The sequence below is a fragment of the Mycteria americana genome, chromosome 3 (genome assembly GCF_035582795.1).
Source record: "Mycteria americana isolate JAX WOST 10 ecotype Jacksonville Zoo and Gardens chromosome 3, USCA_MyAme_1.0, whole genome shotgun sequence".
In the NCBI taxonomy this organism is placed as follows: Eukaryota; Metazoa; Chordata; class Aves; order Ciconiiformes; family Ciconiidae; genus Mycteria; species Mycteria americana.
The window spans coordinates 60,798,767-60,813,703 of record NC_134367.1 but is presented as its reverse complement, the minus strand read 5'-3'; the positions used below and the strand labels follow the sequence as shown (position 1 = coordinate 60,813,703).

Genomic DNA, 14,937 nt, shown 5'->3' with positions numbered 1-14,937 from the left:
GAAAAGTATGCCTAGGAGGAAACTTGCTTATAGGTACAAATAGGAGAGTAAGGGAGAGGAAACCCTAAGGGAGTGTTTCTTTGGGGTGACACAAAGGAAGAACAGGAATTGATAGGACAATGAGAAAAAAAAAATAAATTAAAAATTCATTTGACAAATGGCACATTATCATATACCCTGCATAACATTGTTGCATGTGAATTCTGGTGTGTCTGCTCTGGTTCATTACATTCACCTGCTAGTTCTTGTTTCCAGTGGCCTTGGCTTGGATCCAGGCATGTTATGGGTAGTGAGGAGGACATGGACCATGCCTGTATTAAATCAGGCAGGCTAATGGAGCTGATCTGGAGTTCCCCTACCACTTGCCACTTCAGAAAATGCAGCATTTTGGGTCTATCCCTCTGCTTACTTATTTAGCTAGTCTGGTTTGGTGTATGTTCTCACTCCAAATTACTTCAGTCACTACTTTAAGAAATAGTGCCTGAGTTCAATACCTGTAGGAAGAGAAGGAAGAGGGAACTGTAACTGAGCAGATGGTGAAGTAGGAGAAAGCTCATGAGTACACAGCGCTGGGCAGGGTGAGTAAGTACGGCATGCAGAAAGCAGTAAAAGTATCCCTCCCACACTTTTAAGTGGCAAATTGCAGCTGTTCTCTTAAAAAAGATGATGGAACACCCTCACAATCTTTACCAGCACCTCGAGAAGAGAAGTGCAGGTTGCATTGCTGCTCCTTTTCTTGGTGAGTGAGAACAAAAATCCCCCACCAGCTATCGTGTTCTTTTAATAGCCTGCATAAACATTTAGGCTGGATTCTGAGCACATGCAAATTTTATGCTGGCAGAGCTCTGTGAGTTATTTGCTTCCTGACACAAGTTGTAACTAGAAGCAGAATCAATCCCTTAACCTTTATGAGATGTTTATTCTGCCTAAACCAACTCCCATTAAGAACAATGCAGAGGCTCTAATTGAAAACCTCGTGTTAGTCTGGCACGTGCCTTATGATCATGACATTTCTGTTCTCCGATAAAAAGGAGGAATATTAACTCTTCTTGCTGTTCCCTCGGCAGATGCACAGATGCAAGTACACACATACACCCATATGCACAGACATCCCCCCCAGGAACCATCAGCAGCAGTGCTGCTGGCTTGCCATGGGGGCAAGGAAAGATGCTGCTTCTCTAGCACCACCGATTTCCCCTGCCCGGAGCCCAGCCTAAGGAACATTATTTTCCTCTTCATTGGCTGAATAAAATTTCCAGCCTAGTGATACTCGCCATATGAAAAGCCATAAAGCTTTCACCTGTACACAGCCAAAAAGGGAAGGGTCCGTATAACTTTCTAGTGTAGTTTTAGGCATGCCAGGCTCAACAGAAAGAGAAGAGGGTCCCCTACCAAGCTTCCTGTGCATTCTTTTTTTTAATTTAGTGTTTGGTTTAACCTATATAAAAATAATGATTTTGTTTTCTGTGACCAAACAGACCGTAAGAAGTGGGAGAAGAGACGGAGTTTTCAGACAAACCTAAGGGCTTTGAAACAAAACTGTGGCTTGAAACAAAACTTCTTCTGTCTGGGGTTATCAGTATCCTTTTTACCTATATTTTAAGACAATTTCAAAGTGAAAATACTTTAAGAACAAGTCAAGACCTTTAATTCTTGTTTGTGTCGGTGTGAATTTGTGTGTATGTATGTGAATGTGTATATACAGATATAGATATGAATGTGTAGGGGAGAAGGGAGAGACGACTAAATGTATGAGCATTTATATTATTTTTATTTAGCATTTATATTTTTAATTTGATAATTATATTTTTATATTTTATAAAATGTTATTAAATTCTCCATTGAAATTATGAATTTTGTCAAAATTTTATGAACGGTTGTGCTGGTTTTGGCTGGGATAGAGTTAATTTTCTTCATAGTAGCTAGTATGGGGCTATGTTTTGGATTTGTGCTGGAAACAGTGTTGATAACACAGGGATGTTTTCGTTATTGCTGAGCAGTGCTTACACAGAGCCAAGGCCTTTTCTGCTTCTCACCCCACCCCACCAGCGAGTAGGCTGGGGGGGCACAAGGAGCTGGGAGGGGACACAGCTGGGACAGCTGACCCCAGCTGACCAAAGGGCTATTCCACACCATATGACATAATGCTCAGCATATAAAGCTGGGGGAAGAAGGAAGGAGGAGACGTTTGGAGTGATGGTGTTTTGTCTTCCCAAGTAACCATTACGCCTGCTGGAGCCCTGCTTTCCTGGAGATGGCTGCACACCTGCCTGCCCATGGGAAGGAGTGAGTGAATTCCTTGTTTTGCTTTGCTTGCGTGCACGGCTTTTGCTTTCCCTATTAAACTGTCTTTATCTCAACCCGTGAGTTTTCTCACTTTTCCTCTTCTGATTCTCTCCCCCATCCCAGTGGGGGGGAGTGAGCGAGCGGCTGGGTGGGGCTTAGTTGCCAGCTGGGGTTAAATCACGACAACAGTGTTAAACACCACCTTGCACTTTTAGTAGGTTTTCTGACACCTTTGTCAAGTGTTATATATGCTGATGGTCAAAAAGGTCTTTTTAGCAGATCATGGGCATAGGCTGAGTAAAGGAGTTTTTCCAGCTCTAGGACTACAGCTGTAGGCTTAGCGGGTTCCAGAGGATGAAGTACATAAGCCAGAGAAGGCTTATGTAGAGGTCAGGGAGTATGAGATGGAAGATTCTTCTTCTGAATAAGCTCTCTTATATGCAGTACTGCAATTTCTGTGGCTGATCTCTTTTGGACAAGATGTGTCCAAGTCTCTGCAGACTTCCAGGTGAAAAACACAGGCCCTTTTTGGTGCATACAGCAGTAACCACAGTCCGTCAAGGAACCAGGGTGAAAAGCTCAACCAGCAAGTTCCATAGATGAATAACTTATTTTTCAACAAATTATGCAAGGCTTCAGAAAGGATTATGGATTGACTTTCATAATGCTTGGTGGTCTTTTAGTGGTACCTATGGTTAGAATCCTCCTTTTTTACATAATCAATGAAGCATGGAAATGCAAGAGAAGACTACTCTTTTGATTGATCTATTTTACCTGGACTCAGGTGCAATTTATACTGAGGAAGAAATGAACTTCTCCACTCACTGGGTAGCTGGCAAATGATGTTATTTCAGAAAGAGGTGAATAGCAGCCTGTCCTCATCTCGAAAGGGTACAGTTTACAGTTTCCTTTGTGGCTGGCCAGATCCTGGCAAATAGGAATAAGACCCCCCCACTCCAGCTGCCCCCCACCCAGTGCTTCTAACCTCCATAAAGCTCGGGAAGACTTGTGTTCATCAGAGTATCCAGCCACAGTACCTAGAAAAATCATAAAAGAAAGCCTATTTTAAACTTCCTCCATAATTTTCACACCCATGGAGTGATTGAATCCTCTTTGACCTCTAAGAGACCACACAGCCATAATACATGTCACTACTTGTTGCATTATTTCCTGAAATATACTGAACTCAGAGTTAGGAATGTAACAGCTTACTTGTTCTAAGACATACATTTGAAAGAAGCTAGGGGTTTAAAGCGTGATTAGTATCTCAGTGGATTACTCAGATGAAAGAACATGGTACCCAGTCATGGAAGAGAATAAGCATTCTCAAATCATGCTAATTTTATAGGTTGTTAGCAGAAATAAATGATGCCAACAGAGAAAGGGAAATATTTTTGTCCACAATCTGTCCAGAGGAACTTGTTTTTATATTTACTTGTTCCTCAGAATAACTTTGGTCTTTTCTTAGGAAATAATATATGACCTAAGCAGCCACGTGGATGTCCTCTTGCTGACATTCACTCACGACTGAATCCTACTGATAAATTCTTACACCACTGAAGCTTCCCCTCAACGGGAAGCTTAAATAGCACATTTAGGTTGTTTCATTCCTAAAGTCAGGGTGTTGGGCTTAAAAAATGCTTGTCCAGGACGTAGCACAAGTTAGAAATTCTAAACTCTCCTACAGAATTCTACTTTCACTTTTAATACACCCTCAACTCTAAAACTCATTAATTGCTCAACTCTTCATAAAACATAAACACAAAAGATGAATGTGTGACTTCATTTTGGACTGCAAAACAGAAGCTTTTTTTTGCAAAATACCAAATCGTGTAATTTTATTTACCTTTCCTGCCTTTACGATCTTGTCTGTTAGATTTTATGACATCTGTGGCCATCGTGCCCAGCACAAGGAGCTCTCATCTTAGTTGATTATTTTCAGTTCTGTGTTATACTAAAAGTTTCTGGAATCTTCGTCCATCTCCATGTATTTGCTAAATACACGCACTTAACATCTTCTGACTCCCATGTTAAAAAAATATCCTTTGGTCCCACTTGGTTCTATTTTGGAGGGGTAATTCTTCACTCAGCAGTGTAACATAAAGTAAAATAAAACCAGCAACTCCTTATTCAGTGGCATAGAAAAAAGTGAAATTAATTATGAACATTCTAGGAAAAGGAAACAAGGTTATGAAACACTTGCCGACGCTGGTGTTTGTAAGCTTCATGAATAAGCAATGCAATAATGCAAGGCAAGTGTGCGTGGGAGGCGCGCTCTGAAGAAACTGGCTGTTTTCCTCTCTCTGACCAGTTGAGCTGTTATGAACAAAAAATGTTGTTGCTAAAGAAACCTGTAATAAATCCTGTTGGGAGTATTACATGTGCTGATAACATACATAAACTTTGTAAACATATTAAAGTGTCAGGTTTTAGCAGCTCTGGTTCCTGTGGATGTTTGTAAATGTTAGTTGAGAAATGCAATGGAAATCTTGTTCCACCAGCTGGTTGCTCTGTTTCTGGTTCACATGGGAGCGTTCTGCTCTTCCTTCCCCTTGAAACAGAACCTCACTTTGTAGAGATGAGGAAAAAAGGGCTCAAGCCCTACCTCTGCTGTAACTTCCCCCCAAAACACTATCACCAGAGAAGCTGTGCACCTGGTGAGTTATTTGGAGAGAAATGGGGTGGATGAGCGGGTGCTTGATAAAGGACTTATGCTATTCTGAACATCCCTGCTTTGTGTAGCGATGCCCTCCATCGACACCTCCATCAAAGTACAGTTGGCAGCCCTGAGCGAGGCATTTGAGTTGCCTTTCAGTAGGTGGGAAGAGTTGGGCACCTCCAAAAGGGACTGACAAAACCCAGCACGCTGAACGAGGGATCCTCAGCCTAGTCATGGGGAAACGCTGGGGTCAGAAACTGTCTCAAATCCTGGCTGCCCAGGGGGTTTAGGTGCCCTGGCACTGCTACCCAGCCCTGCAAGCCAATATATTCTTTAACAAAAGAAAGGAGACCTCACTCTGTTCTTTTGAAACACACGAAGGAGAGAGCAGCAGCCTTGCTGCCCTTAATGTATCCAAAACCTTAGCAGCTAAAATATTTGGCCAGGAGTTGAAAACCTAAGTTAAATTAATTCTTCTATCTAGCATAACTCTAGCCTGTGTTGATCTGCTCTACTAAACCGACTTTTTACACTAATAAACTGACTGGATTTGCACGTAATCTCAGGTCATTTGCTTGCACCCATTTGAGTTAGCAACGAAGAGGAAAAGGCTTGGGGGGCCTGGGTATGGGAGCAGGGATGCATGTGACTATATTCCAGTGTCAGTAAGCGATCTCCTGCAGAGTCCTGTGCGCCCTGTGGAAGAACTTTGTATTGTTATTTTTATTATTTGTTACGATTTATTTATTGCCTTTTTTACCCAGGGTTTCTTTAAGAGAAAATCTCAAAGTGTCTGCAGAAGGGACCTGAGCTCAGAATTCTCCTGTGCCAGGTGGACGCTCAATGTCAGTAAGCTGAAGTCCCATGTTCGAAATGACAAAACATCTGAGAAATGCCCGTGCATCAAGGGTGAGGTGGCCATTAAGCAGGGCTTTGAAGGTGAGGGACTCAGGTGTTTAAATCCTGCCCCAGACACACCTTAGGCACCTAAGTCCTGTTCTTGGATCTGAGCCTGGCTGTGTCTGCCCTCGCACTTTACAGGAAGCCGCAGGAATCACACATCGTTGCCATTCCAACACCCATCAATGAGCTCCTGTTTTATTTTACAGTGCCCCAAAATCTGCTTTACCATGCAGGAAATATCAAACGTCTGAAACCCCATCTAGGACCTTTCAAGTTTAAACATGAAACGTGTCAGGACGTAAAACTGACACACAATAAGAAGCTTGGAAGGATAATGTTTATAGCAGTGTGCTACCAGAACTTGGTGTAGACCTGTGGTTCGGGGTTTTACTTTCATTTAAAAGTATCACTAGATGCATTTCTTTATGGTTTTCCCCCCTAATTACTCTGTTGTGTGGAGCTGAAGTATCGGCGCAATGTCAGGGTGCTGTTTGGAGCAGGCAGGAGCTTGGTGCCGTCATGGTTCATGTCTCTCCTGGTTCAGCTCCGGTCCCCATAGCAGAGTTCTTCCCTAGCAGCACTGGAGGGACATGTTATGTTTTGTGGCTCCTTTGCTTCAGTGGGTGCTATTTTTGATCACACAAGTAAATAATACTAACATTTTAAAATGCATGATCTATAGCTCATAATTGAGAAATCAAAACACACAAAAAATGTTTATTAGTCAGCTATCGTTTAACCGTAGTACAATCATTCCTTCTTTTTAAGTAGCGTTGCTCATTGCACTGCTCACTGCTAACAACAAAAATAGGGTTAAAGTAACCATTAATAAAATCTGTTGGATTTTATTATGACAAAGCGTCTAGTAATAGTTCTGCCATCGCCAGAAGCTCAGTTATTCGATTATTTATTAAAAAGTTGTAGCTCTTCTCTTTTTTTTTTTTTTTTGAGAGCCATAACATGTTTTGCACGAATACATATTCTCTGAATATTTCTATCTGCAGCATTGTTTGTGGTAATAACAGACACACAGATGTTTGTATAAAAATGTACATGGTTTCAGCTGCCTTTTGTCACTTGATAAGATTGCTTTGTTCTGCATTATTTTGGTAAAAAATTGGCAAAGTGATTTTGAGTAGTTCAGACTGCAAAATTAGAAATGAGACAAAAATATTATTTTTTTATTAGCTTTTATATCTAATGGGGAAAAAACTTTTATATCTGGGGAAAAAACTTCTTAAGAACATCCATAGTTTTGACAGATGAGTTTTCCTAGTAGTCACTGTCTATAGATGATTGAATATGAAATGGTAGACAGCTTATTAATGTTAGCGATAGACAGCAGTGGTCAACCCAGCACGCTAGCTTTATTAACCAGAAAGCAAAATGAGCACACTAAGCAAGAGATAATGAGTAAGTCTGATTTTTAAGTCCTAGCTCAGATTTTATTAGGCATAACTTCCATTATCTTCAGTGAAAAATTTACAGCAAGAAGAAGCAGAAGACCAGGGATTTGCAAAGGCTTGATACACTAATAACAAAGCTTAAAAGAAGAAATTAATCTCAGAGTTAACTTTATTGACTCCAGTTGGCTCAATAGGTGAAAGTAGTAAAATAGCTGTTCTTTTCATATGCTTAAGAAAGAGATTGCCTCCCAAGCAGGCTATGTATCACAGTTTTGAAAGGTACAGACCATTGTTTTTTCCTATATAGGTATCATACATATTTGGATCATGCAATTTTGCAAGTACTCTAGCACAGGAATTCTTCCAAACTCAAAACGTTTCCTGAGGTCCTGCAGAAAAAGAGCCCTCTCCAGCTCCTGTGAAGTCCATGGGACTTTCTCCACTGAAAGCAAAGGAGGCAGGTTCAAGCTCTAAAACCACCTCATTAATAATAGCAATATTTTATTCTGCCTGCAAAAAGAAATAGGACTTTTTATATATTTGCTGATATACCATCCTACATCAATGGCTTTGAGGAGTTGTGGTAATATATGTATTTACAGTTTAACATAAATTTTAAATAGTATAAGAAATGTCTTCAGCAGCTGAAAGAAACAAAATTTGAAATTATCACCCTTTCAGATGTCAGGTATGAAATGGGAACTGGTCTGTAACGTCCTTTAGTCTCTTGGGATTATAACATGCATCATTCCACACGCAGCTTCAAGCACAGATCTACATGCATGTAGACTTATAAAAAAACCAATGCAAGCAGCCTATCCCTATAATACTTCTAACGCTTTCAGCAATGGGTAGTGATTTTCTAATATTTAATTGTTTAAGATATTGCTACAATGAAATACGTTCACAGTTTATGAAAATACGATGAAACGGTTCTCCGTCTGCTTTTGTTTCTAATGACTGCAATAGGAATTTTACAGTCTATTTCGAAACAAACAGGATCTCATCCAAAAATGAGAAATATATTTTCATTGCGAAAAAGATGCACTTGTCACCAGCAAAGTATTTACCCTGACAATACTAATACGAAAACATCACAGAAAAAAATTATCAGCGGCATACAACTACTTTGAAAGAGAACTAACATGGAATAATTTAATCCCGCCCAAGGACAGATTCGGCTTACTTGGTGGCTGCTTGCTTGGCTAACTTCTGCTTTAAATTATTGCACTCAGATATTAAATTACTTCTTTAAAAAAAAATCGGTAACAACACCTATATTATATATAGAATATGTAGCATTACCATCTGTGCCATGCCAACCCTAAACATACACGCAGATATCAGTAATATATATATTGATGGTGAACTATGAAAAAAATTGCTTCCAAAATGCAGTGTTATTTTAACTAATAATGTAATTCCTCTTTTCTTGTTGACATTTACCTCCACGTAAATGACAGCCTCTACGAGGGTATAAAAAACCTGAAGACATAATTTTATCCGTTTGTGTTTTGGCAGTTCTCTCCTGTTTTGTTTTATTTTATAGAACTATGCTTTCAAATGGGCTGTTACACATCTGCTTAATTTTGCATTTGTAAGTAGTTGCATGCACATCAAGCCGGAGAGGCAGAGGGTTTGCAGGGTGGAGCCCTCCACTCGTGACCGTGACCAGAAGCAGATGCTGGAAGACCTGCAGTCCCGTGTCAAAGAGGAACCAACGGAGGAGCGACCGAAGGAGCGACCGAAGGAACGAACGAACGCCGGGTATCGTGAACGTGCTGTTACAGCAAAAGGCAGGAGGCAATTGCCAACATCAGATACTGATGGGCTACCGATAATATAAATCATGGTAGCTCTACATCCAAACTGCAGTTCCACTAAGTCATACTGATAGTTTTACTCCCACATGTAGGAGCTGTGGTACACATGCAGAATTATCTATCACTTTGCTTATTCTAGCAACTTCCAAATTTAGTCCGTGGCTCACTGGTAGTCCACAGGGTCACAGCAAATGGTCTGCCGGTCATTCACAGATCCACAGCAAATAATACTTCATTTCTGTCAGTTAAAAGGTCAATGAGAAAGGTGCGCAACTGCCAGTACTAAGTTTTGAGGGTTGGTGGTGGCCTGTAGGGCCACAATATTTGAGAACTATTGACTTAATCCTACTTTTTTTCCAAGCAAACTGTAATCACTGGCAGATACATAGAACTTCTTATTTATTGGTATGCTAGTCTGTACTCAGCTGCATATTAATCTCTCTTGCAGGACCCAAACAAGCAACTTAATTTGTTAATCTTAATTGCTCTTATCAGAATAAAAACAAATCTCTTTGCTAATGATATGTTTGCTTTTGAACTTTTATTGATCTTGTCTGCTGTGTCTAATTATGGACCCAATCCTCTGCACTCTGTAGTGGACTTCAGAGGAGTTTTGCCTCTGTACAGCCAACTACGCATTTACTACTGATCATGAGACAGAAATTGAGGATGCTCAAACTAGAAACTTCGGTAGGAGTTTGGGGAGTGAAAGGACTGCAGACCAGACTTTCCTCCTAGTAAAGATTACTTTGGCAATAGGTACAAAATAAGTAATGCTTCAGGACCAGGTCCTTCTGGTTGGGTGAATTAACAAAGAAACTTCACTTTATAGCGGCTGAAGAGTCTGGCCCAGCATATTCTGAATTAGTCAGTTCAGGCTTAGTTATTCCTTTATCTTAAAATCTTGGAGTCTGCAATATAATACAGAATGGGGGACTCTGATATTAAACAAAATGAAGTAACACTGGCTCGCTGAGTGCTTGATGGCAACTGCTTTGTACTGTATTTAAAAATGCATCGGTTAAATGGAGATTTGAAAACACTTCCCTAGCAATGGGTTTAGGACTTATGCTTAAAGGAGACTGAGTGGGCAGAAGAAACAGAAATCCAGAGAAGATCTTCCATGTAATAGATGAATTTGACAGGTGTCTTCTTTACCCGCACACTACTGTTTTTTTCGAGTTCCAGCATTATACTGGACTAATAGCATAGTAATTAGTACTAAAGTACTAGTAACGATTCATAGATTTTTAAAGCCAAAATGATCAGTGCAAGTGGTGACCGTAACCCCTTTTATAGTAACTTTCATAAACACTCATGCTCTAATTCTTGCTTCACACCAAATAACCACTAGTTATACCAACGCATGTTTTACAACCATCCCGATCTGAAGACCTCAGCCAGTGGATGGTGTGCACCGTGGCCAGGTGAGGTGTTCTGAGGGTTATTTGTCTTCACTGCCAAAATAACGAGCCAGGCTTCCATTCTGACTCTTTCTAGCTGTGATTTTTCAGCCACTTGTTCTGCTGCGAATTTAACTCAACTCTTGCATTTTAACCAGAAAACTTTGAGCAAGTACTCAGTACCTTCTCCACGTTGTACCAACCAGCTAATTATCTTGCAGCCAACACTTCCACCTCTATTTCCCGAAAATGACGCTGCTGAACAGGGGCCCTAGGAAAGCCCCCGGTGGGACGGCGCTAGGGACGGGGAGCAACCGCACGCACCCGCAGCAGCCCCGATGCTGGGAAACCCCGGCTGCCCTGCGCCCACCCAGCACCGAGACCGGCCGGGGGCAGGAGGGCGACCTGCCTTCCCCCGCCAAAAGGGCGGCCGCAGGAGGGGGCAGCGGCCGTGCCGGACCGAGCCGTGCCGAGCCGAGCCGAGCCGAGCCGAGCCGAGCCGAGCCGAGCCGAGCCGAGCCGAGCCGAGCCGCACCTGCCGCCGCGGGCTGCCCGCCGCGGCACAGGACAGCAGAGGTCGCCGCCGGCCCGGCTCTGGCCCGGCGCGGCGCGCACCAGGTGCCGGAGCAAGGACGGACGGAGGGGGGCCCGCTCCCCGACCCTCGCCCCCCCGGGGGATCCTGCCCCCCTACCCCTGCTGTGCCCCCGACCCGGGGCTGAACCCCTCCACCGCACCCGTCGGGGTGCCCCCATGGGGGGGGGACCCGCAGCTTGTGGGCCCGCGGCTGCCAGGGGTTAAAGGAGTGGGTGGGAAGTGATGGAGGCTGCGGAGCCCTCCCTTGCCAAGGATAATAAATCGGATGCCCTGACATGTTTTACTTAGCCCTTAGTGCTCCCTCGCTGCGCGGCCGTGGGGATGGGAGGGCTGGAGCCCCGGCTTCTCTCGTCCTCGGCTCCGCTTTAGGGGCACTTTAGGTGAATCAAACCTTGTGTGCAGGAGGCAAAGCATACAAAGGAGGCTTTCAAGGGCTAGCCATGCCAAGCAGGGGAAGGGAGCGAGCGCCGAGCAAAAAAAAATTAAAATAATAGTAACCCCCCGTCCCCTCCCTGAGGAAGTAACTCCGTTTCTTCTTGCTGATTAAATGCAGGCTGCCGTGTTTTATGACATTTCCTCGGTATCTGCAGCTGTCAGGGAAGGAGGACAGGCATGAGCAGCCCCTCCGCGGGAGGTGCGCAGAAAATGCCTCCCCAGAAACGGCGTCGGGTCCGATGCAAGCGGGGTGGCGAGGCGGGACCGTGGGCCGGTCCCGGTGCCCCCCGCTGCCGCAGCCCGCCGCCGTCGGCGGCTCCTTGCGGCGCCCCGGCAGGGCTCTGACCGGCGGCCCTGCACGGGGGGTCACGGCGGACGCGGGTCCTCGGAGCTGCCCGGTGCTGCGGGCCACGCCGGGGCCCCACGCCGGAGGCAGAGCCCGCCGGCCCGTGGCAGCGCCCCGCGACCTGGACAGCGCCTTCCCGAGGGGGCCACTCGCTTCTGCCTCGCGTTTCTTCCTGCCCCGGTGCCGGGGGGCTCCCCTCGCCTCTGCTCTCCCACATCGCCTCCTCCGGACGGCAGCGCCCAAGGAGCTGCTGCCAGCACCCCCGGTTACTGACCCTCGGCCCCCGGCCCGCGGGGATGCCCCGGCCCTCCCGGCTCCCTCCTGCCGCCTCCCCGGACCCAGGCGACATTGGGCTGGCTAAGTCAGAAGGGACGAACTCCCTTCATCCCATGGGATTTGAAAAAAAACCCCATAAAGTATCAGGGGCCAGCGCCGCGGGCAGTGCCGATGGATGACCCAGGGGCTTCCCGGACGGTGCCACCGAGGTGGCTGGTGGCGAGAGAAGGCTGGAAGTCAGCGGGCCGGGCAGCGCCGCGACACCCCAGCCCCCCAGTCCGCATCGCCGGGCGCCAGGCTTAACCTGTAGCGGTCATCTGTACTGCTGGGTCTTGGGCTGGGGGCTTCTCTCTCCGTCCTCCCCCAGGTCGCTAAATGGTGACCGGGGCGGAGAAGGGCGCTTAGGGCATCACGGCAAAAAGTTACCTGTCGTGTCATCGCGCTTTCCCTTTGGGAAACGGAAAGAGCTAAGAAAGGACGTTCCCCGTTACCAGACGTTAAAGTAGAAAGGAGCAGACGCAGGTCTTCCCAGAGCCAGCTCTGCTCATCCCGGTGAGGTGAGAGAGAAAAGCAGAAAGAGATCAAAAACCGCCTCCATCCCTCCAACTCAGCGAAACCGCCTGCAGATCCGCTCGGCCGCGCCGCGGGCGCGGGACTCGCTTCCCGGCGCACTCGCGAAGGCACCGGGGCACAAGACCCCCCCGGACAGGTGAAGAGCACAACGAGAGGAAGCAGAAGTTATCAAAGTATAAATCTCTTCGCACTTACTTCTTCCCTGTCGCCGTACCCTGGAGGCGTGCTGGCTGCCAATGTATTCCATAAAGTTCAAAGTGATAAAAAACCAAGAAATCAGTCGCAATTGCATAGTAACCCTTTGAGAGTTCGACTTCTCCTTTTCGTTCTTTTTTTCTTTCCTTTAAAAAAAATAAACCGGGGCGGTAGGCGGCAAGGGATGAACACAGCAGCAGCAATACCTGCACTGAGATCCAAAGCTGGGCTTGGCCGGCTTGATGGCTTTTGCCTGTTATTTTTCTGGGGTTTTCCCTCCTTTTTTTTTTCCGCCGCTACTGCACTTCCCAGGCGTCCGCCCCGCTACCTGCCGCAAACCTCAGAGGGGAGTCAGCAGCGGAGAGGAGCCGAGCAGCCGCCGCCGGGGTCCATGCCGGGCCGGCGGCCGGCAGCATGTTGTGGGGGTGCCGGGGTGCGTGCGGCTGTGCGCGCCCGTGTGTGCGCCGGGCGGGCGAGGTGCCGACAGGACGGATGGATGGATGGCGGTGGGAGAGGAGTGTGCGAGGGCGGGAGCGGCGGGGGGGCAGGAGGAGGACCCAGCCCCGCCGCCGCCGCTCCGGAGCAGCCGCGCTCTGCTCCGCGGGCACCGCCAGCCGCCGGGCGCAGGTGGGCCGGGCCCCCCCGGCTCTCCCGCCCGCCGACCAGGAGCCCCCGGGCTTCATGCGGGAGCTGCTCCGGAGCGGGGCCCCGGGGGAGAGGCCCCGGGGCGGGGCGGGGCGGGAGGAGGCGAGCCCCAGCGCCCCGGCACGGCGGGGGGAGGCTGCCCGCGGCCGGCCGAGCCCCCTCGGGGCATCAGCGCCCGAGCATCCTCCAGCGGCGGGGCCGGGCGGGGGACGCCGCTCCGCGCCGGCCCCGCGGCTGCGCTGCCCCCCGCGGCGGGGCGGGGCGGGCCCGGGCCCGGGGCCGGGGCCGGGGCCGGGGCGGGCGGCCGGGCTCTGCAGCCTCGCTGGCAGCCCCCGCCCGGAGGGCTCCGCTCGCCTCCCTTCCGCCGCCGGCCTTCCCGGGACCCCGCGGAGATGCCGCTGCCCCTCGCGCCCCGGCCCCGCCGTGGGGAGGACCCCCCCCACTTGCCGGGGGGACGGGGCGGTGTGCTCAGCCCCTTCCCCGCGGAGCGGGACACAGCGCAGCACCCCTCCCTTGCCTGAATCTGCGCCCCCCATCCCTGCTCAAAATGGAGATGGGGAGATGGAAGGGGGGGGGGGTCTCCAGCCTCTCCTTCTCGTCGGGATTTTCTCCGTCGTTGCCTTTTCCCCGTGGGACAGGCATTCTCCGGGGTGACTTTCCAGAGGGACGGGGCAGAGCAAAGCCGCGTGTCCCGTCGGGGCCGGGGACCGTCCCCGCGGTCTGCTGGCAGCCGGGGAGGCGCGGGGCTGGGCCGCGGGCCGGGGCCGAGCCGAGCCGGGCTGAGCCGAGCCGGGCCGGGCCGGGCCGAGCCGCAGCGCCCCGGGGGTGCCCGCAGCCGCTCCCCGCCGCCGCCGGGACCCTCCCCAGAGCCCCGGCAGCAAAGGCGCAGCTCAGCAGCACCTAGGCGAGGCACAGCCGCCTGTTTGACAGAAGGGTATCGCGTTTCCTTTCTGCGGCAAGGGGTTCTTTTTTGGGGGGAAGGAGAGGGCTAGAAAGGGGGAGGTGAAGCTGATTCAGGGGAAAACCGGCGACTTCACTGAACCCTTTCTTGCTTCGTTTCTTATCTCACTGGCTGTCGCTGGGACGAGAGAGAAAGCCGGATAAAACGACGCTGATGGCATCAGGAACCTCAGCGGTGTGAGGAGCAGCCACTCTATTTGTAACTGTTTTCCTCAGTCTCTCCCCCCCGCTGCCCCTCTCAGAGCTGTTAAATATCTGTACCATAAAATGTGGGGGATTTAAAGGTCTGTGGGAGGCTCCCTTTGAAAAGGACTCTGGGGAAAGTCTTTCTAATCCAGGATACTTGAGCCGGATGGGGTGGGATTGCCAGAGAGGCATAAAATAAAAGTCATTCGGCAGAGAAGCTGAGGGGCTACACTGACATGAAGGAAG

The 14,937-nt window shown here is 48.2% G+C and overlaps 1 protein-coding gene across 3 annotated transcripts in view; it reads right to left on the bottom strand.

Annotated features, from left to right (window-relative positions):
• Window positions 1-13,582, bottom strand: part of RSPO3 (R-spondin 3) — a 64,618-nt gene extending 51,036 nt beyond the window's left edge. For 2 of the 3 annotated variants that reach the window (XM_075498716.1, XM_075498718.1), the window contains exons 1-2: window positions 13,240-13,581; window positions 12,901-13,046 (exon numbers count right to left, since the gene is read on the bottom strand). In XM_075498716.1, the coding sequence (XP_075354831.1) occupies window positions 12,901-13,046; window positions 13,240-13,316 (223 nt within the window). In that variant the 5' untranslated portion in view covers window positions 13,317-13,581. Of the gene's footprint in view, window positions 1-12,900; window positions 13,047-13,239 lie in introns of all 3 variants that reach the window. The other variant, XM_075498717.1, reaches the window with a different exon arrangement.
• Window positions 13,583-14,937: the final 1,355 nt, after the last annotated feature.